Below are 24,617 nucleotides of genomic sequence, written 5' to 3'. Positions count from 1 at the left end.
ACCAGGCGGTGGAGCATAATGCTCATCATCTGTCTCTAGCCCAAATCCTTCAAAGAGCAGCTTCCTCGTAAACTTTTTATTGACGTGACAATTACAGTACACATCACAGCCAAAGCACCTCCCACCGTAAAACCCCCTTGGTTACAAAGACAAGGCACTATGTGTGTGTATGTGTAAGCACCTGTATACATGTGAGAATGTGTGTGTGTGACCTCCTGCTCACCAAAAGGATCATAAAAGCAGGAAGCAACATCAAACAGAACCTTCACAAGGGATGTGCTTGTGATAAAACACTACAGCCTCCCCCCAGAACCTCGAGAGGCTGGGGAGGGGGACAAAGGAATCAGAATCAGAATCAGAAAGGGTTTTATTGCCAAATGTTGAGCAGGTTTACAACATTAGGAAATTGCTGCGGTGCTTCAGTGCAAACATGCTGTCATAAATAGCACTTAAATAGACATGGAAAAAATAAAAGTAGGGATAGAAGTAAGTGCAGCCACTCAGCCTCTACTCAATGTGATCATAGCAGCAGGTGCAGATGTGTGTCACAGGCTGATCTGGCTGTAGGCTGTGGCACTTGGCCAGAGGTGGCGCTGGTTGACTCGAGTCCATGTTAGTGCACAAAGTAAACTGCTCGCTGTAGTTGTGAAGCAAAAACGCTGAATTCGGAGAAATAAACCGTGCGAGGGGAACGATGACGACGACAAGAGTCTCCCGATCGTTTACTCTTGCTGTCCTGTGAACAACATCGGCGTGGTGTTAACTGTTTGCTGTTTTCGCGATCGCGTCGCGCGTGAGGATATCACCAGGTAAACTCGCCACATTTTTAAACATTTTGTTGTTCAACAGCATCAAGACTGACGGAGTGTGTTTGAGACAACCTCACAAGTGTCACAGGTGACACATTTGGCGTTTTTTTGCTGGTTTGTCGGTAGCAGCTCCTGAAACGCAAGACTGCCACACATCTGTTCGACCAACGCCAGTTGATCTAAACGCCAGTAGATCTGGAACACCGGTCTGTCCCTTTGTTTTTAGTGCCAGCAGCTCCGCTCTCGAATAGATGAAGGAACTGGTTCCAGAAGTTTTAAAAAGTGCATTATCCATCTTGTATCGCTATATCTAAGAGGTATAAGTAGAGGAAGGTGAAAAAAAGTTTGAAAAGCCTAGTCTAAAAAAGTTAAAGTTAACAAAAAAGGTGCGGTGTTGCAGAGCTACTTGGAAAGGCTGCTGTCACTCCAGCGCCATCTTAGATTTAGACTTAGACTTAGACTCTAATAGGGTGATATGGTACTACAAGGTCATTAAGATAAGATGGGGCCTGATTATTTAAGACCTTGTATGTGAGGAGCAGGATTTTGAATTCTGGATTTAACAGGAAGCCAAAACAGGAGAAATCTGCTCTCTCTTTCTAGTCCCTGTCAGGACTCTTGCTGCAGCATTTTGGATCAGCTGAAGGCTTTTCAGGGAGTTTTTAGGACATCCTGATAATAATGAATTACAGTCGTCCAGCCTGGAAGTAATAAATGCATGAACTAGTTTTTCAGCGTCACTCTGAGACAGGATATTTCTAACTTTAGAGATGTTGCACAAATGGAAGAAAGCAGTCTTACATATTTGTTTAATATGTGCGTTGAAGGACATGTCCTGGTCAAAAATGACTCCAAGGTTTCTCACAGTGTTACTGGAGGCCAAGGTAATGCCATCCAGAGTAAGAATCTGCTTAGATACCATATTTCTAAGCTTTTCAGGGCCGAGTACAATAACCTCAGTTTCAAGTTTTATTGTCATAAACAGTGTAGCCACATTTATCCATAATGAAATTCTTTGGCTCGTGCTCCTCAGCTTTACATGAGCATATAGAGAGTGTGCAGTTATATTGAGAAGAAAATAACAGAAAATAGCAGTGGTAGTAATAAAATAATAATAATAACAATAAAAAGAAGACGTATTAAAAAGTATTAAATATTAGAGAATTTAGTTGGTATTTACAAGCTTGTGCAAGAGTATCTCAGGTTGTACAAAGTTGTGCAATTTAAGTAGCATTTGTTGAAGTGACAGTGTACAGTGTGTAGTGGTGTGTATGGGATGTCAGCAGTTCAAAGGTCTGATGGTTTGTGGGTAAAAACTGTCCGTGTCTGGTAGTGCGGGTCTGGATGCTCCTGAACCGCCTGCCGGACAGCAGGAGTGTGAAAAGTCTGTGGCTGGGATCAGAGAGGATCCGCTGTGTCTTCCTCATGCAGTGCTGTCTGCAGAGATCCTGCATGGCTGCCAGTTCAGTCCTGGTGATGCACTGATCTCACCGCCCTCTGCAGAGCTTTGCAGTCCAGAGCATTACAGCTGCTGTACCAGGTGGTGATGCAGCCAGTCAGAATACTTTCAATGGGGCATCGATAGAAGTTTGTAAGTATTCTGAGGTTCATGCTGAATCTTCTCAGGCGCTGCAGGAGGAAGAGCCGCTATCTTGCTGCTTTTGTGATCACACCAACATGGTGTGACCAGCTCAGATCCTCGGTGATGTTGATGCCCAGGAATCTGAAGCGCCTGACTCTCTCCACCTCTGCTCCTTCGATGTGGATGGGGGTGTGGCCTCCTCTCTGCAGTCTCCTGTAATCCACACAGAGCTCCTTGGTTTTGCTGACGTTAAGCAGCAGGTTGTTGTCGCGGCACCGTGATGTCAGGGCTCTCACCTCTGCCCTGTATGCCATCTCATCTCCATCAGAAATGCAGCCGATGATGGTGGTGTTGTCTGCAAATTTGATGATGGTGTTGGAGCTGTGTGTTGCTGTACAGTCGTGGGTGAACAGGGTGTAAGCAGGGGGCTGAGCACACATCCCTGGGGGGCACCTGTGCTGAGTGTGAGTGTGGATGAGGTGATGTCTGTCAGGAAGTCCAGGATCCAGCTGCACAGGGAGGAACTAAAGTTCAGGTCACGGAGTTTCATAACGAGTCTGGGTGGTATGATGGTGTTGAAGGCGGAGCTATAGTCTATGAACAGCATCCGCACATATGTGTTTTTCTGGTCCAGGTGAGAGAGGGCAGCGTGAAGTGCTACTGCTATTGCATCATCTGTAGATCTGTTGGGCCTGTAGGCAAACTGGAGCGCATCAAGTGAAGCAGGGATTAAAGATGTAATGTGAGCTTTGACTATGCGCTCAAAGCACTTCTTGGCAATGGAGGTGAGTGCTACTGGGCGACAGTCATTTAGGCAGCTCACATTAGTTTTCTTAGGGACAGGGATGATGGTGGTCCTCTTAAAACATTTGGGACAGCAGACTGGAGCAGGGAAAGGATAAAAATGTCTGTGAAGACATCTGCCAGCTCGTGGGCTTTGAAAACATGACCTGGAGTGTTGTCTGGTCCAGGAGCTTTCTGAGTGTTTACTTTCCTGAAGTATTTACACACGACTGCCTGAGATATCTGAAGAAGGCAGCTCTCCTCTTCCAGCAAAAACTCCTGAGATATATGTTCATCAAAGCGTGCATAGAAGGTGTTGAGATCATCAGGTGGAGAAGCCGTTGCCTCCCTCACTCTGCCGCTGTTTCCCTTGTAGTCTGTGATGGTCTTCAGACCGCTCCACATGCTCCTGATGTTGGAGTAGCCGTAGCAGAGTTCCACCTTTCCTTTGTACTGTCCCTTGGCCGTCTTTATTGCTTTCCTGAGTGCATACCGGGATGTTTTGTATTCACCTGGGTCTCCGGATTTAAAGCCTGCAGTCCTCTGAGCGCTGCAAGGACCTCTCCGTTAACCCACGGCTTTTGGTTGGGGTAAGTTTGTACAACAGCCCGCGGTACGGCGTCATTGATGCATTTATGAATAAAGTCCGTTACGCGTCATGGGCTGGTCGCTTTTCAGCTTCTGCCTATAGGCTGGCAACAGCAGAACTGAGGAGTGATCTGATTTGCCGAAGGCCGGTCGGGGGCGGGCTTTGCAGGCATGTGCGTATGGAGCGTAAACATGGTCTAAGATGTTATCACCACACGTTGGAAAGTTTACGTGCTGGTAAAACTTAGGCAGAACTTTCTTCATGTTGGCTTTATTAAAGTCACCAGCCACGATAAAAGCAGCCTCCGGGTGTAGCATTTCCTGCCGGTCGATAATGTCAAACAGTTCGTCCAGTGCCCGTGTGGTTTCAGCGTGGGGGGGGAATGTAAACAGCGGTACAGAATACTGCTGTAAACTCCCTGGGCAGATAAAAGGGTCTGCATCTGATCATAAGGTGTTCAAAATCAGGAGAGCACCGCGACGAAACTATCTGTACATCAGTGCACCACCGTTTGTTGGTCATTACGCACACACCACCTCCCCTACATTTACCCGAGTCCTTTGTTCTGTCCTGGTGGTGAATGGAGAGCTCCTCAGACGTTGCAGTTCTTACTGTCCCTTTGGAAAGTTATCCTGGCCCTTAGTTCATCCAGTTTGTTTTCCAAGGACTGGACCTTAGCTAGAAGAATGCTGGGAAGCAGGGTGCAATGTTGTCTTTTCCTCAGCCTGACCAGAATCCCGGCTCTTTTTCCCCTTTTTCTCCAGAGTTTCTTCTTCCCAGGTAGCCAAGGTGAGTCACCACCATTCACAAAAAAGTTGGTTTGTGAAGGTCCGGATTGCGAGTTTTGCCAAATGTCCAGGAGAGTTTGTCTGCTGTAGGTGATAAAAGCATCACAGGTTGAAAATAAACTAAGAAATAACATAACTAGCATAAGAAAAACGCAGAGTTGAGGAGGACACTGAGCGACGGCAGCCATTTGCAAGTTCGATCTGAATGAAGAAGCAGAAAGTTAGCGGCCATCCAGGTCTTTATGTCTTTAAGACATTCCTGCAGTTTAACTCATTGGTGTGTGTTATCTGGCTTCATGGACAGATAGAGCTGGGTGTCATCTGCATAGCAGTGTAAATGTATGCTATGTCTTCTAATGATGCTGCCTAAGGGAAGCATGTATAATGTAAACAGAATTGGTCCTAGCACTGAACCCTGTGGAACTCCATAATTAACCTCAGTGTGTGAAGAGGACTCTCCATTTACATGCACAAACTGGAGTCTATTAGATAGATATGATACAAACCACTGCAGTGCAGTACCTGTAATACCTACAGCATGTTCTAATCGCTCTAATAGGATATTATGGTCGACAGTATCGAACGCTGCACTGAGGTCTAGCAGGACAAGCACAGAGATGAGTCCACTGTCAGAGGCCATAAGAAGATCATTTGTAACCTTCACTAAAGCTGTTTCTGTGCTGTGATGAGCTCTGAAACCTGACTGAAACTCTTCAAATAAACCTCTGCAGATGATCTGTTAGCTGTTTGACAACTACTCTTTCAAGGATGTTTGATATAAAGGAAGGTTGGAGATTGGCCTGTAATTAGCTAAGACTGCTGGGTCTAGAGATGCTTTTTGAGTAAAGGTTTAACTACAGCCAGCTTGAAGGCCTGTGGTACATAGCTGATTATTAGAGATAGGTTGACAGGATGAGCTCATACTGTTTAGGTGGTGCTGATTGGCTGTTGTTTCCCTCATCACTTCCTGTTGAAGGAGTTGGTTGTGGCTGTGTTTCTCCTTCTGTTTAGCGAGCTCCACCTGCACCGCCGACAGACACCTGGCACACACACACACACACACACACGGTTTAACGTGTTTCTACCAATCACATGTCTCCGAGCACTCAGAGTACCTGTCAGCGTGCTTCCGCCTGGCCTCCAGGTGTTTACATTGCTCTTGCAGGCTCCTCCTCTCTTCCCTCCTCCTGCTTAGCTCCTCCTGCACCTCCTGCACATAAACCATAGACCATCATGAGCATCCACCCATCGTCTGACCTGTTCAGGGTCAGCTGACCCAGTGTGAGGTATCAGCTCCTCTTCCTCCTCACACATCAGCACACTATGGTGCTCCCTGACCTGCAGCTCTGTTTGCTGCCGGCTTTTCTCTCGGAGACACGACTCGGCCTCTCTCCTGCGGGACTCCACTTTCTGCATCAGCTCGGCAAGCTCCTCCCTCTTCCTGTCCACCACGCCCTCCAGCTCGTGCTGCTCATCCCTCGCTCCCTCCACCTCGTCCCTCTTCAGCTGATTGGTTTAAAGAGTCACATGGTCACTCACTTCCTGATCTCAAAACAAAAAGCACAAATATTTAAAATAAAGCAGAGCAACTGTTTTTCTGTTATAACCCGGGATCCTCCGTCAGCCGCGCCGGCCCATCTCCATCAGGACGGGGTCCAAGCTCTGGGACAGGTACAGGTGTGACCTCACCTGAGTGCTGAGAGAGTCCAGATGCCCCTGAGCCTCCACACAGTCAGACAGCAGGTCAGCGAGTCTGCACACACACACACACACACACACACACACACAGCTGAAGTTTATATGGAGACACCTGACAAAATACAACAGCCACCTCTTCACAGTAAAAACTTCCTGTCTCCTTCACAGTAAAAGCCTCCTTACGTGTCTCTGGCTGTTTGTATTTCCCTGTCGAGCTGTTGGAGCTCCTCCTCTCTGCTCCTCAGCTCCTCCTCCACCTGCCTGAGCATCTGCTCTTCCTCCTCCCTCTTCCTCCTCAGCTGCTCCACCTCTTCCCGCAACTCCCTGTGTGATGAAGATGGTGGCGATGATGAAAATATCCACCCTGATCTCTGAGGTCATGGTTGGAGCCAGGACACTTTACCTGGCACGCTGTTTGTCCTCCCCTCTGAGCCGCAGCGCAGCGGCGTCTCGCTGAGCTTCGCTGGCCTGGAGGACACACGAGGACGGAGCGGGAAGGGTCGAGGTTAGAGCGGCGAGCGCGTCATCAGTTATTAAAGAAACTGATCCAAGCTCATGTTTTTCTCTCTTTTTAGTCGTTTTGGTGATTGACCATAAAATTATTAATGAATAGTTTTGTCAATAAAACTGATGTAAAAAGATTCAGTCTCAGGGTGACGAGACGCTGAGCCTGGATCTGCTGGACGTTTCCTCCTGTTAAAAGGAGTTCGTCCTCCCCACAGTCACCAAGTGCTGCTCACAGTGAATCGTGTGATTGTTGAGCTTTTCTGTAATATTGTGGGTTCGCCAGAGTATAACACACCACCGTGTGTGTGTGTGTGTGTGTGTGTGTGTGTGTATACCTGGACTCTGCTGGTGTGTATGCAGCTCTGAGCCTCCAGCAGTTTCCTGTCGGCCTCTCGCAGCTCCGCTCGTCTCTTCAGCAGAGTTTTCTCCACACACTCCACCTCATCACACAGCTTCATGACACTCCTGCACACGCACACAGGCACACACACACGCACACACACGCACACACACACGCACACACACACACACACACACACACATGCACATCAAATAACCTGAATGAGTTTTGGTAACAGCCTGTAAAAATCAGAAGCCTCAGCAGAGGTGAACATCCTGATTTCTCTGTATTTATTCGTTAATAATTTTGATGTTCACATCTTTAACTGTTTCATCACTGACATCTTCCTGAGGTCCAGGATTCATTTCTGAGCCCAACACTTTGAACTTTTTAAAACTCCACCAAGCCGATGAGGATAAGATTCAAACCCACGATTAGCAGGCCATCGCCTTAACCACTCGGCCACCTCGTCCCTGCATGAGCGTGTCCCTGTGGAGGACACAGCAGGACTTCATGTAGACATAATGAGTCCATCTGCTGGATCGTCCTTTCTGCTGTCGGGGCTTCAGCTCCTCTCAGCGTTGATCCTAAACCCTGATCCCAGAGCAGTGTGTATCCATGTCTGTGTGTGTTACCTGTGCTGTCTCAGTGTGTGTCGCAGCTCTCTGGTTTCCAGTTGTAGCCTCTTCTTCTCTGCTTCACTGTGGTCACACACACACCTGCCTCCCTGCAGACACACACACTGTTATCAGTTCAGTATCAGACCGGCGTGAGGTTTGAAGCAGCTGAGCTACATTTAAATTTATTTTGATGATTTCAAACACGTCATCAGACTGAAGCGATTCTGTGGATTCATTTACACCCTCCAACCTAAAGAGGGCGACAGTGCACTTCAGCACAAGCTGTCACCCATATGTAACCTTCTGATTGCACACCAGCTCAAACGTTTCAGCACTGACAGCGAATCAGACAGGAAGCGGTCTACACTGCACGCCTATCACCACCTCACACGTCCTTACTGTCGTCTTCCCCGCAGAGCTCTTTGTTTAGTTCACAGTGATCTGTGATGTGATGAGTAGCACTGTGCAGGAAGACTCACACTGAGTGCAGCATGCACAAACCACCGTCCCCCATCCTCAGCACCGGTCCCAGTCCTGGTTCCAGTCCTGCTTCTCACCCGGTCCAGCTTTAGCCTGCGAGCCTCAGATGGCTCGGCCTTGGGGGATCGCAGGTCTTGGTCCCAGTGAGCGTCTCCGTCCACAGATTCCTGAGAGGAAGTCAAACACAGCAGGCCTCCTTCTAAGCGATTAAAGGTATTCACGGAAAATCTCAGAGTCTAAAAACGGCGTAAAAACCTCAAAAGATGAAACAAAACCAAACAGAAGGTGAGAAAACCTGACGACAGCCGGACTGTCGTGTAAAAACAGCACCCCCTGGAGGTTTGTTAGTTGCATCACATATAAAAGTGTGTGTGTATGTGTGCGCGCACCTGTGTGTGCAGCAGCTGGTTCAGCGCTCTCAGCAGTTCGATGGTGAATTTCAGCTGTTCCACAGTCAGCTGGTCGATGTTGTGCGTGGACCTGCTGAGCTGCCGTAACTTCCTGTTGAGGTGGCCGAGGCTCCTCTGGTGGGCGTCGCTCTGTGAGCGCAGCTGGGGCACAGAACAGGAAGTGTCAGAATGAGATTAGAGATCGTCTGACGCAATTTTGTTTTAGGGTCATGTGTTTGTTCACCTGCAGCAGTTTAAATAAAGCTCATCCAAAGATCATCCTGATGATGACCTCAAACAGACCGAGTGGAAACTCATTTACAGACAAAGGTGGATTTCAAAATAAAAGTCTTTCATCATCTGCAGAAATGAAAAAAATAACCTGGTTATGACGAAGGACGCCATAAATAAAAACTCTGCGTCAAGACGTTCAAGGAGGAAACAGATCAGACAACTGCAAGCTAACTGTTGTCTGCTCTAACAAAGCCAGCATCACTCGGGAGTCAGGACATCCTGAAGCTCGTAACTCTGAACCACCCTGACAAGGATGGGAGTCAAACCCACGTGTGCAGAGCACAAAGGACTGGCGGTTCATTGGCTTCAGCTCTCAGCCACCTCCTCCATGCCGCAAGGCGGGCTGAGATGGGCTGCTGACCGAGTGCTGAGCCTGCGGGCTGTTAGCACAGATGTTGCAGTGCTCTCTCTCAGCATGAGCGAGCCGGTGGGTGATAGATGGACTCTACATGTCTTATATTTCACGCTGCAGCCTTGTTGTTGAAACAGTGATGAAGTTTGTGCTGCAGCTGCAGAAGATCACAGGAAACTCGCACTCTTGCAGCTCTGCAGTGTCGTGGACTCGAGACTCTCGGGTTTGGAGGACACGGCAGGTTTGGATGGGCAGTAAACAGCTGCACACATTCGACTCACGGTGCTGCTGAACCCGACTGCCCTCTGAGACTCCAACGGCTCCTTGAGGAAAGCTCTGCAGCTGGACAGGATATCTCCAGTCTGCCGGAGCAGGCGGGCATCGAGCACACTGCCATCAGAGCTCAGACTCAGCATGAGGTGAAGCCAGAGTCCCTGTACCAGGTGGCCGAGAGGTTAAGGCGATTGACTGCTAATCCATTGTGCTCTTTACCAACTGGACCATCCCAGCCTTGCCGTAATGGTCTATTTGATTCACCTTTACTTTTATTGTTTATTTTCTTTTATTTTCACTTGCTACACACGGGACAGACATGACTGGGGAGAAAGTAAAACAGCGGAGAAGAGGGACGGGGATAAAGGGCAAAAAACAAAAAACAACAAAACAAACAGCCAAAAGATACAAATATGGATCACCTGGATCCCCTGCTGAGAAAGAAAAAAGAAAACAAGCAGAAGAGAACAAGAGTAATAGAATAAACAACATCACAATGATATATGGGAATATGACAGTAAATACTAAATGTTAAACATTATTGTGCAGCACATAAGATCAACAGAACACAGTGTGCTTTGAGGTAGGAGCCAAAAAGGGTGTAGTTTGTGGGTGTGATCACCCGTGTGTACACCTGTGAGCATGGACGCGCTTGTTTTTAAAAGGTTCCTTCATGTAATGATCTGCTAGAGGGTGTGGGGGGGCCACAGCCCCGTCCTCCAGGGCATGAAGCAGGTATGGAGGAGATCAAAACTCCAGACATCCAGAGGCCCCCAGAACACAAGAGACCAAGGAAGACCAACAGAGGGGCAGCTGCACCACTGTCCCAGAAAGAGCTGAGGAGAGTCCCAGATGAGGGCTCACTCAGCAGCCGCGGAGCAGAAGCCAGGGGGAGTTGCAGTGACGCGCCCGTGAGCTCCGCCGGCAGCCAGCCGTGCCTGAGTGACCGAGCCCCAGGCTCCAGGCCCCGATAAGCGGCCGCCAAGGAGTGAGCCGGTGTGTGACGCCCATCCCCAGACACAAAGAACCACCAACGCACCGATGTCTGAGGGAGTCCGCCACCGGCAGGGGAAGTGGTGGTGGGGGGAGATAGGCCTCCAAACCTTGGAGGGCCTGAGGTGTCCCCAGAGAGGTGGCGCCTGACACCCAACCTGACATATAGACACAGACATACAGGCACACACAGACACAAACATCCATGCCCCCCCCCCCCGCCAAAACAATAAACGTGAGAGTCGTCAGCTGATGTCTTGATGTTGGAAGGAGCTGTTTTTGTGATACCCACCAGACTGTTCTGCAGGAGTCTGTGCCTGCTCTGACTCCTCTGCACCTCCTCCTCTGGCTCCTCAAAGGGCTCCACCTGGTCCCGGTCCAGCCGGGCTTCCAGCCGGGCCTGCGGTCTGCTCATGTGTTCCTGGCTGTGCTTGTGAGCCATGGTGGTCCTGGTCTGCTGGATGGTCCCAGAGCGCTGATGCCAGCATCTGGGCAGTGTGAGGTTCGGCCTGACGGGACGAGAAGTCAGAGGTCAGCTAGAGGAATTCATATGAAAAGCACACGAACAGCCGAGGTGGGCTGGATTTGGATCAGAACTGTGAGCTGAGAATGAAAACACGCTCACATCTTTAGATTTATTCCAGCTTTTATTTCACAATCACAACACATGGAAGTTTGTATTTATATGAACTCTTTTTGTAGTTTTATTTAGACATCATTTATTCACTTTATAGTTAACTACATGGCTTCTTAAATGTCATTAGAGAATTATTTATGATTTATTACTATTTCTGGATGCATCGTCGATCATCCAGGTAAGAAAAATCCCCCAAAGTTGAATGAGTTGCTGTTAACCACGCCCCTTTCTTCCTCCTGTCTCACCGTGGTCATGTGACCCGCTCACTCTCATGTCGCGGTGAGCTGACAGCATCATCCACGCCTCACTGCGATGATCAAAAGACACAAAAATCAGGACTGAAGACTCTATTGTTGTTTTTATTCCAGAGTTTATTTTTATATTTCTGACTTGATTTAATTTTTTATTTCCTTCTCCGACGTCCTTTCTTTATGACTTATTTCTGCACAACGTTGTTTTCCTCAGCAGGATGCAGACACGCTGATGTCTCCATGCTGAACTCCATAAAACTCACTCAAGCCGACGAGGATGGGATTCGAACCCACGCATGCAGAGCACAATGGATTAGCAGTCCATCACCTTAACCACTCGGCCACCTCGTCTGTGTGAAGCCTGATCGCGCACATGCTCAGCGTACTGTGAGTATGAAACAGCTCAGAGCACTGTCTGAGACACGTGACGTGAGGCTGACGTCCAAATCTGAACTGCAGACATCGTGTTTGATGCTCGAGGATCAGCTGGAGAGGTCAATCCAGCAGATGGACTCATTATGTCTTCATGAAGTCATGCTGTCCTCCACAGAGACACGCTTGTGCAGGGACGATGTGGCCAAGTGGTTAAGGCGATGGACTGCTAAGCCCATCGTCGTCGATTCAAATCCCATTCTCGTCGACTTGGTTAAGTTTTAAGGAGTTCAGCATAAAGACATCAGTGTGTCTGCAGCCTGCTGACAGTCTTTCAACACCTCGTCATCCTCCATCTTCTCTTCTTTATCTCCCCCAATTCTTGCCTTTCTGCGCTCCTGGGGTTGTGTCCACTTCTTTGTTCTGCTCAACTTCGGGTTTCAGCCTCAAGGCCTGGATCCTGCCTGGGCCTCGAGCTTGCCTGAAGCCGGGCTGTTTGTAGCAAGCACAGGGATGCATCGTTTTGGGTCCACATCTCTAGTCTCAGACTGCAGCCCCACAAAGCCATTGTAATCAAACTTTTTGAGGTACAAATGTATTCGTAAAGCTGATGCTGATGAAAACAACGTTGTGTAGAAATAGGTCGCAGCGGTCCTCACAGCGAGGCATGGATGATGCTGTTAGCTCACTGCGGTGTGAGCAGGTCACATGACCACGGTGACAAAGCAGGAAGAAACACCGACCTGCTCGCCTCAGACCGGGATTCATCTTCCTGCCGCTCCTCCGCTGGACCTGAGAGCTGAGCCGGAAGTCTGTGGACGTCTTCCTGCAGACAGACGAGAGCCCTGCTTCACCTCTGTGTCTGATGTGTGGGCATCATCAGTATTACCAATATCTGATCAATACGAGCCCACGTCCAGTTACATCAGAGCAGGACTGGAGACAAGACAAGACTGTGTGTGTGTGAGTGTGTGTGTGAGTGTATGCTTGTTTGTGTTCAATTGTCAGACTCAGGCTGATGTTGTGGTCTTGTTGGGGAGGTTACCTGATGAAGCGTGCAGGCTCACCTGTCTGTAAAAGCATGTATGAAACACACCTGAGCTCTGGGCTGATTTAATGAAGACGTGATCACAGGTCACATGACTCAGAGGCTGTTTAGGCTGAAATCCTGCTGCTCTGCTCTGAGTGACCTGCAGACATTCACGTACCTGTCCCAGCGGCACCTTCTGGCTTAGCTCCTCCCTCAGTTGCTGAAGCTCCACCTCCAGCTGTGCCTGGTGTCTGTTGCTTTGCACTTGTCTCTCCCTGAGAGCCTGCACCTCCATCCTGAGTGCAAACAGCTCCCCCTGCTGGACAGACATGCTCTGAAACACAGACAGACCCTCAGGCAGTCAGGTGGGCGTGTTAAACAGTGACACCTGCAAAATAACACACTCACCTGTGTGTGAGACCTGGCCAAGTCCTCCAGCTGTGTGCAGTGCCTCTGAGCTTCCTCCAGGTGGAGCTGCAGACTCAGATTTTCAGCCTGCAGAGTGTGTACCTGCTGCTGAGAGCAATGAGCCTGAAACACACACACACTCTTCATTTACCAGATTCATCAGTAGTTAGACTGCACATGTTCATGACCGCAGGAGGTAAAAATGAAGCCAGGGTGGAAAACCTGCGTTATCTCTGATGGCCACCAGATGGCGACACTTCCTGTTCTATAGAAGTATGAGAAACCAGCCTTCTGAACTCTGACCTCTGCCAACAGTTTGATACAAAGTCAAATTCAATCTTTACATTTTGATCATGTGACTTCAATCTGCATGCTGATTGGCTAATGACTTCTAGTTACTCGTCTTTTTAGTCAGATCCGCCCCTCCACATCACATCTGCTAGTTTGCAACCAAGATGGCACTGGAGGAAACGTTAACCTGAGGGCTTCAGAAACCAGTGAGCCACGTGACGGCGTCAGCCTCGCTTCCTCGTGAGCATGCTTTTATTCATCGCAGCTCTTGGGTGAATAAGCCAGCAGAGGGCGTGCTGTGGGTGCAGCTGGGCCATCGACCATTAAGTAAGCATATGGATCGGCGGCACAGCAGGGGGCTCTGACACTGTCCTCTGTGAACGGACGCAGTGGACCATTTTGTATTAGCGTTCTGCCAATGTGTGCTGATTGGTTGGTTAGGACAGGATGCCATCCTTCGATGGCGCTCATCAGACAGACATCAGGAGGTTGTGATGGCTGCAGGTGATGCTACCAGGGGGCAGCTGCTTGCCTCACACCCCAAATCAAAGTGGAAGGTACCGTAAAGTGTTTTGATGCATTCTCAATCATCCAGGTAAGTAAATAAAATCCAAAAGTTGATTCTGTTCATCTGGACGTAGCGTTTTGTGGGAGAAACGTTTTGTCATCATCCAGGTGACTTTTTCTGTCTCAGCTGACTGCAGTTTTCAATCTTATAAACAGGACATTTGCATAATGACTGAAACCCACTGAAGGAACAATGGGCTGGGAGGTCAGTTCATTCATCATGATTATGCAAATTCTCATGACCATTGATCAGCAACCACTGATCAATGGCCATGAGTACCTTTCACAGACAGTTGGGGAATGGCTGCAATCACAGCATTGTAAGATGGTGACAGATGTACCCTTAGGCCCCCTCCTCGATTCAGAGGAGGGGGCCTTTCACATAAATGAAAGGGAAAGACTCCGCCCTCAAACCAGCGTTCCTCCCTGTCCAGGATGTGAACATCCTCATCACTGAAAGAGTGTCCACTGGCCTGTAGGTGTAAATAGACTGCAGAGTCCTGGCCTGACGAGGTGGCTCTTCTGTGTTGTAGCCAGAGGTTGTTTGGTTTCCCCGATGTATAAATCCTGCCAATCCTCCTGCACTTAACAGCGTACACTGTTACTCTGTTTGTGTCGGGGACCCGATCCTGGACCAGTTTTTGGCGCAGCGTGTTTTGGGGTTTAAAAGCCACAGAGACCCGGTGTTTAGAAAAAATGCATCTCAGTTGCTCCGATACTCCTGACACGTACGGGATCACTACAGGTTTTCGGCTGGACAGCGGTTGTCCTTCTCTCCTGGATCTACTGGAGCTTTCTTTAGGAGCCTTTCCAGCTTTGACAAAAGTCCAGCTGGGATAACCACATTTACTCAGGGCCTTCTTGATGTTCTTCTGCCTCCCTGGCTGCTGTGTCAGTGGGGATGGTGTTCGCTCTGTGTTGTAGCGTTCTGATGACACCCAGTTTGTGCTCCGGTGGATGATGAGAGTCAAACCTTAAATACTGATCTGTATGTGTAGGTTTACATGTCAGCTTTTAGATGTCCCCCATTACTGATGGAAATCTCACAGTCTAAGAAGGCTAACCTGCCACTGTTCATATCCTCCCTGGTGAATTTGATGTGTCGGTCCACCGAGTTAATGTCATCTGTGAAATGTGGTGCGTCCTGAGATTTGATTTTCACCCAGGTGTCATCCACATACCTGAACCAATGAATTGGTGGTGTTCCAGGGTAGGATAGTAAAGCCCTGTTTTCAATTCAATTCAATTTTATTTATGCAGCGCCAAATCACAACAACAGTCGCCTCAAGGCGCTTTATATTGTACAGTAGACCCTAAAATAATAGATACAGAGAAAAACCCAACAATCATATGACCCGTTATAAGCAAGCACTTTGGCGACAGTCGGAAGGAAAAACTCCCTTTTAACAGGAAGAAACCAGGCTCAGGGAGGGGCGGGGCCATCTGCTGTGATTGGTTGGGGTGAGAGAAGGAAGACAGGATGAAGACATGCTGTGGAAGAGAGACAGAGGTTAATAACAGATATGATTCAATGCAGAGAGGTCTATTAACACATAGTGAGTGAGAAAGGTGACTGGAAAGGAAAAGCTCAATGCATCATGGGAATCCCCGGCAGCCTACGTCTATTGCAGCATAACTAAGGGAGGATTCAGGGTCACCTGGTCCAGCCCTAACTATATGCTTTAGCAAAAAGGAAAGTTTGAAGCCTGATCTTGAAAGTAGAGATAGTGTCTGTCTCCTGAATCCAAACTGGAAGCTGGTTCCACCAAAAAGGGGCCTGAAAACTGAAGGCTCTGCCTCCCATTCTACTTTTAAATACTCTAGGAACAACAAGTAACCCTGCAGTGCGAGAGCAAAGTGCTCTAATAGGGTGATATGGTACTACAAGGTTATGGTACTACAAGGTCATTAAGATCTTCCACTTCTTCCATGCACAAATTGGCCACAATGGGTGATACTGGGGAACCCATGGCACACCCATGTTTCTGTCTGTACCCACATAGCAAAATTGGTATAGCCCGGATCTGGCCCACACAATGTGCTTACACATGGCCCACATACCGCAAAGAATGACAGCCCTTTGGTGGCCCAGATCAGGTTTGCCAGAGGTGGCCCACACATGGGCCAGCACAGGACCACCAGTGTGTCTGCAACTGGCCTCGTGCTGGCCCATGTGTGGGTCACCTCTGGAAAACCAGATGTGTAAGTTGTTTGCAGCCACAGGCCAGTTGCAGACACACTGCTGGCCCTGTGCTGGCCCAGAACAGTTTCAGCTCTGGCCCCAGATGTCAGCCTAATGTGTACCTTAATCAAGCCATGTAATAACAACATGTGCCCGAACATAATAGTGCAAAAGTAACATGACGAAACTCTGTTCAGAAACTGAATGGACTGATTTTTATATGCACTTTTCTACTCTCCCAGATTACTCAAAGTGCTCTATACAACATGCCACATTTACACACTTTCTCTAAACTGAATGCTTTCTAATTACATTCATACACATTCACACTCTTCACTGGAAGAGCCAGGGATTGAACCACTAATCTTCCGATCAGTAGGTGACTTGCTCTACCTCCAGAGCAAAAGCCACTCAGTGGTAAACATGAGTAAACCGTCACTAGGTTTTGGATAAAGTTTACACTCACAAACCAGTCAAACCTGCATTTGAAATGTTGGCTACCATAGAAGTATAGTATTGCAACATGGCATTTGGATCTTCTAACTAAAATAGAAAAACAGGAACATAAATAGTGCCATCATTGCCAGACCTGGCCCACATCTGGTTGACATACACCCTGCCATAACACCAGTCAGTCAGAAGTGCCAGCTTGATGCCGGATCCAGGCTAGACCTGTTTTCTATGGGCCTGGGCCACATAAACCAAACCACAAACAGGCCAGATGTGGCATGCCATCACATAAACAGTGCCATCTATGCCAGGCCTGGCCCATATCTGGATGACATACCACTTACAATGCCAGAAGTCAGCCAGCAGTGCCGGCTTGACACCAGATCTGTGCCAGACCTGTGTGCTATGTGGGTAGTACTGACCCTTGTATGTGAAACAGGTGGAATGAAGACACAGTTCAAACACACTTGGTCGATGCTGAGAGCAGTCCTGTTGCTGAAGTTGGGGTCATCCTGTAATCTCTTACGAACTATCTCCAACGCTTCCGTGACTGGGATGGTGAAGAGAGATGTAATGTCGTACGAGACCATGGTTTCATCTGCCTCCATGATGACATCTCTCACCTTCTCAACGAAATCCAGGGTGTTCTGGATGTGGTGTTCAGAGCTGCCTACCAACGGGTTGAGGATCGAAGCCAGAAGCTTGGAGATGTTATAGGTGACCTAGTTGATCATGCAGACAGTCGGTCTTAAAGGTGCACCCTGTTTGTGTATCTTCGGTAAACCATACTGGCTTGGTGTAGCTTCCCCTGGGTGTAGCCTGTGGTATGATGTCTGGTCGATAGCCTTGTCTTGTTCTAACTGCTTCAGACAGTCTATCACCCTCTTCCTGTAGCTACTTCCTGGGTCTCGTTTCAGGGGTTCATAAGTATTTTCATCCCTGAGTAGTGACAAAATCTTCTCATGATAGTCTTTCTGGTTTAGCAATACTGTGCACCTACCCTTGTCTGCCGGAAAGATGATAATGTTGTTGTCATCACTAAGTGATGTGAGTGCCTTGCTCTCCTCCATGGTGATGTTGGATGCTGGGGGCTTTGCATTGCTGAGACAGGCCGAAACTTTCGTCCGTAGTTGGTCTGCTTCCATTTCTGCAATATTGTTGTTTCAAATTGTTGTTTCTGTGGCTGTGATCGGTTCCACTGGCGGGATTTGTCTCGGTGTGACAGCAAAATTCAGCCCTTTAGCAAGGATGATTTTCTCTGTTTGGGTGATCTGTCTGTCAGACAAATTCTTCACCCACTTGTCCACATCCTCGGTGTCGCATCCTTCTCTCTTCTGGCCGCTGAGGACACTCTCTGTATTTTGCGGTGGTTTCCGACGTACAACAAGTAAGTCAAACTTCATTTGTTGCCTGGTCTTAGACTTCTTGTGCTGTGCTAGACGAACCTTCTCAGTGAAGTCAAAGAGTCAAAGAAGTTAAGAGTATTCTCATCTAGAAGCATTGTCAGTCTCGGTCAGATACGCTCCTCTTGAGATTTTAGCACGTTGATGGTAAAATTTGTTTGCCTCGCCTGTTCATTAAGCAGCTGATGCTGTGCCTTCTGGAGGATTTTTGTAGCCCGGAAGCCTTTAACTGAAGAGCTCATTTGCAGACTTTTAGGAGTAATCCTGTTCTGTCGGCATCTGAGGCTGAATCTCAGGTGGTTCCTGTAATCCGCCATCCGCTGTTTGCTCATGCTGACGTACAAGCATTAGGCAGTCCTTGCTAAAGTGGGTTAAAATGTCTTGATGCATCCTCAGTATCCAGGTAACTAAAAGTTGATTCTGTTCATCTGGATGTAGCGTTTTCAGTGGGAGTAACGTTTCGTCACTCATCCAGGTGATTTCTCCCACTGAAAACGCTACTTCAAGATAAACAGAATCAACTTTTTGGAGTACCGTAAAGTGGCTTGTGGTGCTGTGAAGTGATGCTCACAGCAAGATATTTCACTACAATACAATCCTGTAAAAAAATCTACAAGTGGCGCTGCATCAGCAACTCGAGCCCTTCCATCAAACCTTCCAAAGGAAAAACAGAGCCCCGCCCATTCTGGACAAGGTGGAGAGCGCCACCTACGGACTGGAGCTCTCTCGCTCCGAAGTCCCGAACACAAACATTATCATTACTAGGATGATGCCAGCGATAGACAATAATCACGGCGTTTCCCCGGTTCATCAGGTGTGTTTGTACCTGCTCCCTGAGTCCTCGCAGGTACTCCTGAAGTCCAGAGATCACCTCCTCCAGCTCCCTCTGCAGGGCCTCGTTAGCCAGAATCTGACCTGAGGACGAGAATCCGGGGTCCATTTATTAACCGGATACCAATCAGAGGGCTCCAGTCAGAGTGCCGCTCTCTCATTGGTCTGATTTCTCCTCACCGTCGGTCAGCTGCTGCTCCAGCTCTTTGATCTCCTGTGTCTCTGCGGCGATGCGTGACAGCAGGTTGTCAAGGCGACCCTCAAGCTCACTCTGCATCCTGCTCATCCTGCAACAGCTCAGTGGTCACATGGGCCTGAGAGGGAAAGATGGCAGCCAATCAGGATGTTGATTTGCACCACACACACACACACACACACACACACACACACACACACACACACACACACACACACACACACAGGTGTGTGATGTCACCTGACTCTGATTATCACTGAATCTGTATTAAAACGTGAAAGTTTCAAAATAAAAAACTGTTGATCACGACCATGTCTAATTTTCACAATAAAAGATCCAGGACAAATATATTGACCTTAAAAAAATAATTGCTTCAAAATAAAACTTTTAGCCAAGCTGACTTTATTTATAAAGCACTTTAAAAACAGCTATCACTAACCAAAGTGCTGAACATAGAATAAGAAAAAATATAAACACTAAAAATAAAAATACAATAACATTAACACTGTAGAGCACCGACATCAGAAAAACAATAAAACCCAAATAAAATGAACATTTCTGTGCTGGGTTAAAAGCCAAAGCGTGCAGGTGGGTCTTCAGACCAGATTTAAAAACATGGAGTGAGGAGGCCTTTCTAATCTGTAGTCAGTGCATTCCACAATTTGGGAGCCACAACTGCAAAAGCCTCCGATGTGTCCTCGGCACGTCCGACAACATCTGGTCAGCTGATCTAAGAGACTCAGAGGGGGTGTGCAGGTGCAGCAGCTCAGAGAGGCGGTGTGGGGGAGACTTTTAAGGGTTTAAAAACAAATTTTAAAAGAATTTTAAAATGAACTCTAAAATGCACAGACAGCCAGTGTATTGAGGATAAAACAGGAGTAATATGCTCACCTCTCCACATACCAGTTAAAAGCCGTGCGGCTGCATTTTATACCAGCTGAAGACGTGACAAGGATGACGGACTAACATCAAAATACAACGAGTTACAATAATCCAGCCGAGTTGTAATAAAAGCATGGAGTACCGTTCTAAAAACCTCCTTTGACAACATGGGTTTTATTTTGGCGAGCTGAAAAAAGCTGCTCCTCTCACCTGACTGTCAAACCTTAACCTCCTAGGACCTGCGTCCACACCGTGGACATCACATTTTGGGTCATTTAGACCAAAATACTCAATTTTGCTCTACAAGGGCCTGATATCCACTGACGAGGACATTATGCTGCTACTGTTCTATCGAAATTTTAAACGAATATCCTCATATGTGGCTCTCGTTTTTCTTAGAAACAAAAATTAGGTAAAAAAAAAAAAGATCCCAATCAGCCCAAATATCAAAGAGAAATTAAAAATGCATGCTGTGGAAGAGTTCGGGTCTTAGGAGGTTAAACACTGTCCATCTAAAACCCAAATTGGTGACAGCGAGCTTTCCGTACAGTGCCAGAGGGTCCACAGGAAAGGACCGACCAGTGACACCCGGCCCTAAAGAACAAACCTCTGTTTTTGTGAAAAGTTTTATAATGAAGAGACAACCAAGCTTTCACTTTCTCAAGACAGTTATTTTGCACCTGGAATAGTCATTTTTCTTTTTGAGGTGCATATAAACCTTTGCATCATCTGTATATAAATGGAAAATAATTTTGTGCCTTCTAAAGATAGAGCAAAGCCAAGGGACAAAAGCAGAGGTCCAAGTATTGATCCCTGAGGTGCCCCACATGAGACTAAGCTGCCAGGAAAGACCTAGACCACTGCACAGTGTTCCAAGTGAGATAGTAAAATACTGTATCCACCGTGTCCAAGTTCAGTCTAGGAGAACCGAGACCACATGATCACCTACAGCTGTCAATAACAAGTCTTCTGTGCTATCCAGAGAGAGAGAAAGGAAGCGTGGACATAAAGTTTGATCAAACAGACGGATCCACGTTAGCTTTAGTTTTACAAAGTCAAACTCGAATGGTCAATAATATTTATATGATCTGCTGTCGCGGCTCTGTGGAGGACATCCTGTGGAGGATGAGCTAACTCCCCTGCAGCTCTGCTTCGACCCCGCACCTCCTCCTCCCCACCCTGTCCTGCCTGACACGCCCTCCTCAGAGTTTCCTCATGTGGGGGAAGAAAAGAAGCTGACAGTCTTCAGTTTGTTCCACACATATTTAATACCAAGTATGAGTTTCCTGTGGAGGTAAAGCAGGCTGTCTACTATTGAGAAGGTTGGTAGCTCAATTCCTCTGCATGTTAAAGTGTCTGAAGTGCAGGTGTCCCCCAATACATCTGTGTTTGCTTCAGAAGCATTGAGGTGAATGAAGCTCAGAGTAAAACCTGCTGAAACTGAGCACCAGGTGTAGTCCTGGGCTCAGACTTAGATAGGAAGCTTCACAGGACGCTGTGTGGTGACGACAGTAACATCAGTCATGCCTCTGATCCAAGGAAGTCTGGGAGCTCTGAAGGATTCAGACGTGGTGAAATCTTTGTCTTCTGTCCACAGATGTTTCTGTGAGTCAGAAACACCGGTTTGTTTCCTCTGCAGTGCATCATGGGACATCACAGATACCCTGTTCTGAGTATAAGGACGAGTTGTTGTTGTACTTACTGCTCTCTGATCAGTCTGGTCTGTCCTCCACGGGAGCTGCTGACCTCCTCTTCCTCCTGCTTCTCCTCTTCGTCTCTGTCACTTCACAGTAACCATATCTGCTCCTGTTTCCTCCGTTACAAACTCCTCTTCCTCTCCTCCTCTTTGAATCAACACAGGAAATCTTCCTCCCAGCCAATCACAGTCCACCTCTGTCCAACAGGGACCAGGAAAAGCTCAGTGAGCCCCACCCCTGAGATGAAACCCCTGAGGGGGAGGGGCTTTTTAAAGAGACGGCGACCTGCAGCTCTGAGTCTGTACAAGATGCATAAATAAACACATGAATAAAACCTCCGTGTAACTTTATAAAGTTAGTAAACTCAAACTGAATTCCACCTTAAAGAACATTTAATAAAAAAATATCAGCGGCTGTCACTGCTGAGCTCACGGAGCAGAGAGGGTTAAAGATCTGAGTGCTGCTGCTGCTCACAGGCTGTTAGAGGAGCTCCTCCTCCCCAGAAGAGTCCTGCAGGAGGAGGCCCTTCCTTTAGGGGAAGGGTCTCCTCTGCTCATGTGCTCTACTCATGATGATAACAGGGGCACGCTCAGGAGCAGGGTTTCTGCTAACGTTTTGATCTCAGGTCAGTGCTAATACTCCTGGTGAGTCTCTGTCGTTATCCAAAGACCTCCCCTGTGCTCTGAGCCACACACACCAACATGTTGGCAGAAACATGAAGGCTACCAGCAGCTCTGGAGATGGAGCTCACCCTGAGGAGCACGAGGCCCAGGAGGAGGTGAAGGCCTCAGGGGAGCTCTGGCTGCAGGAGCGTGCTGGGAAACAGAATTCAGCTCGAGCTCTACTCCACACACAGCACTCAGCATCCCGAAGCAAACACACTGAGGTCTGCTGGAGCCGTGACACCAGCTGACTGCTCTACTCGTATCACTGATATCATGAGATCAGCTAGGGTAATGCATCATCACTGTCTGAGCTGACAGCTGCATGCTGACCTGTGCTCTGCTGTCCTCCTGCAGGGGGCGTGGTAACCCCATGTAAATGAGGTCTGAGCCCTCCTGGGTCTGCAGACAGGAGCAGGACACCTGCAGACAGGCTGTTTCAAAGAAGAACTAGGGGGGTAGTCACCTCTGTGTCCATCATCAGAGTGAAACGAGTGACCGTCACTGGAAACCAGCCAGACTTCACTCACTGGCTTCTGAGAGTTCTGAATCTTTAGAGTTTTTGCCAACATGCTGGCTTTCAGAGCCAGAAGTGACCAGAAGCTGTCAGCTCACCGGTCAGGCTGCGTTCTCGCCCCCACCCGAGCGGTGGGTGGAGACAGAAAAACAGAGATTGAGGATACGACCAACAGAAATGAGTTAGAGATGTGGTGAGGAGCATCGGCAAGGCTGGGGCAGGTGCAGAGGTTCCTGTTAAAAGGGAGTTTTTCTTTCCCACTGTCTCCAAGTGCTCGCTTAGATGTGATTGTTTGGGTTCCTCTGTATGATTACAGGGTCTTTACCTTACAGTATAAAGCACGTTTAGAAGGCTGCTGTTAATTGTTTGTTAATGTTAAATTAACAAACATGATCAAGTTAATGATCAAATTCTCTTTTCTTTACTCCGCAGCAGCAGGGAGGCCCCACACTCCAGACCCCAATCGGACGGCCAACTCCTCCTCCCAGCCCCCCCGCTCCAGCAGGTCGCAGATAACGGGGGTGAGAGAAGACTCCAAAACCTGCCTCCGCCCGCTCATTGTAGTGTTGATGTATGTGTGTTCTAAGGTGCAATTAAAACCCAGGAGGGCATGGAGCTACCTGCCAGAGAGCAGCAGGTCAGCACACAGCCCCTCACAGGCTATGTGCTGACCTGATCAAAGTTTCAAAGCTGCTCAGAGTTCAGCTGTGGGGTTATGATCAGCTCCTTTCCATCATAGGACACTCCAGTGTCTCATCTCCTAAAGGAGAAAACAAAGGAAACACCTTTGCTCAATTGGCTGTCCGTCAACACACTGGATGATCCTCGACCCAAATTAAGGGCACTACTGGTGCCGACTGCAGCCCCACAAGCATCAGACGGGCTCTGAGACTGACCGTTTGGACCAAACATGGGACAGTGAAAGGTCGAAAAAAGTTTTATTTTCCATGTTTGGATCTTTAATTTCTATTTTCGAGGGATTCTGGGTTTTTTTTTGGAGGTGTGGACTCTTCAAATCCAGTGTACACTGCTCATCTGTGGAAGAGCTGCAGAGAAAGCAGCATGCAGAAACTCACTGCAGTGTGTATAATGATGGAATGAGGTTGATGCTCAAGTTGCCGAGGTGGAGCAGTGCAAATGTTTGTTAGTGTTGGAGTGGCTCCCTGTCACGCCGAGGCACAGTTGTATGTGTGGGGTAAAGGACTCCAGAAACCTCTCTGCACTAACTTCAGTTTGGTTTTATTCAAGTTATGGAGCCACTGGCCTCCTAGCCTTTATGTTATTGTGTCACACTGTGGGATTTTTTTAAATTTTCTTTTCTTCCTCATGTATTATGCATGTATATATTTTATTTGCTATGGACCTGTGTGTGTCTTTAAAAATTGAAAGTAAAGTAAACATCCTCAGCAGCATGTGGGGCGGTGCAGCTCTTTCTAATGTAAAGGTCTCAGTGAATAAACACACATTCATAATTCTTTATGATTCCTTGTATTCAAGGTCAGATTCAATTCATTTCAATGAAAAATGATTTTTGATTCATCGCGTGCTATGATTTAGACAAACCTGAGATGGTTTTAGACAGGTTGGTTTGAATATAAGTGATGTGAGATTTCCAGCAGAGCTGATCAAACAGATTGATTGAACTGGTTTAAGGATCAATGGTCATTGGTGGAGTCAAACCTCTTAGATCACAGTGACTGAACATCATTTGAAAAGGAAACAAAAACCATCAAACCGATTAAAC

General features: G+C 47.7%; 1 protein-coding gene, 1 long non-coding RNA gene and 1 other non-coding gene across 3 annotated transcripts; 1 reads left to right on the top strand and 2 right to left on the bottom strand.

The window, feature by feature from the left end:
- The first annotated feature begins 327 nt into the window (after positions 1-327).
- On the top strand, positions 328-24,347 carry LOC146697809 (uncharacterized). The gene is made up of 2 exons (XR_014923430.1): positions 328-809; positions 23,306-24,347. It is a non-coding gene; the product is annotated as an uncharacterized LOC146697809 (long non-coding RNA).
- On the bottom strand, positions 4,496-21,805 carry LOC146697810 (uncharacterized). Its single transcript, XM_085476567.1, has 18 exons — positions 21,700-21,805; positions 19,100-19,233; positions 18,915-19,003; positions 13,196-13,318; positions 12,966-13,121; positions 12,501-12,583; positions 10,790-11,006; positions 8,586-8,747; positions 8,196-8,363; positions 7,732-7,823; positions 7,092-7,221; positions 6,653-6,717; positions 6,433-6,573; positions 6,241-6,304; positions 5,890-6,057; positions 5,667-5,761; positions 5,476-5,591; positions 4,496-4,635 (listed from the first exon to the last, which is right to left on the bottom strand). Exons 2-18 carry the CDS (start codon positions 19,203-19,205, stop codon positions 4,568-4,570), a joined length of 2,043 nt encoding a protein of 680 aa, XP_085332693.1. The 5' UTR covers positions 19,206-19,233; positions 21,700-21,805; the 3' UTR covers positions 4,496-4,567.
- On the bottom strand, positions 11,655-11,736 carry trnas-gcu (transfer RNA serine (anticodon GCU)). Its single transcript has one exon. It is a non-coding gene; the product is annotated as a tRNA-Ser (tRNA).
- Positions 24,348-24,617: the final 270 nt, after the last annotated feature.

This window comes from Copadichromis virginalis, linkage group LG12 (assembly GCF_057382275.1).
Source record: "Copadichromis virginalis isolate Kocher_CV1m ecotype Utaka linkage group LG12, C_Virginalis_male_GT1.1, whole genome shotgun sequence".
Lineage (NCBI taxonomy): Eukaryota > Metazoa > Chordata > Actinopteri > Cichliformes > Cichlidae > Copadichromis > Copadichromis virginalis.
Note: the sequence above shows the minus strand (reverse complement) of the source record. Positions and strands in the feature narration are given on the sequence as shown.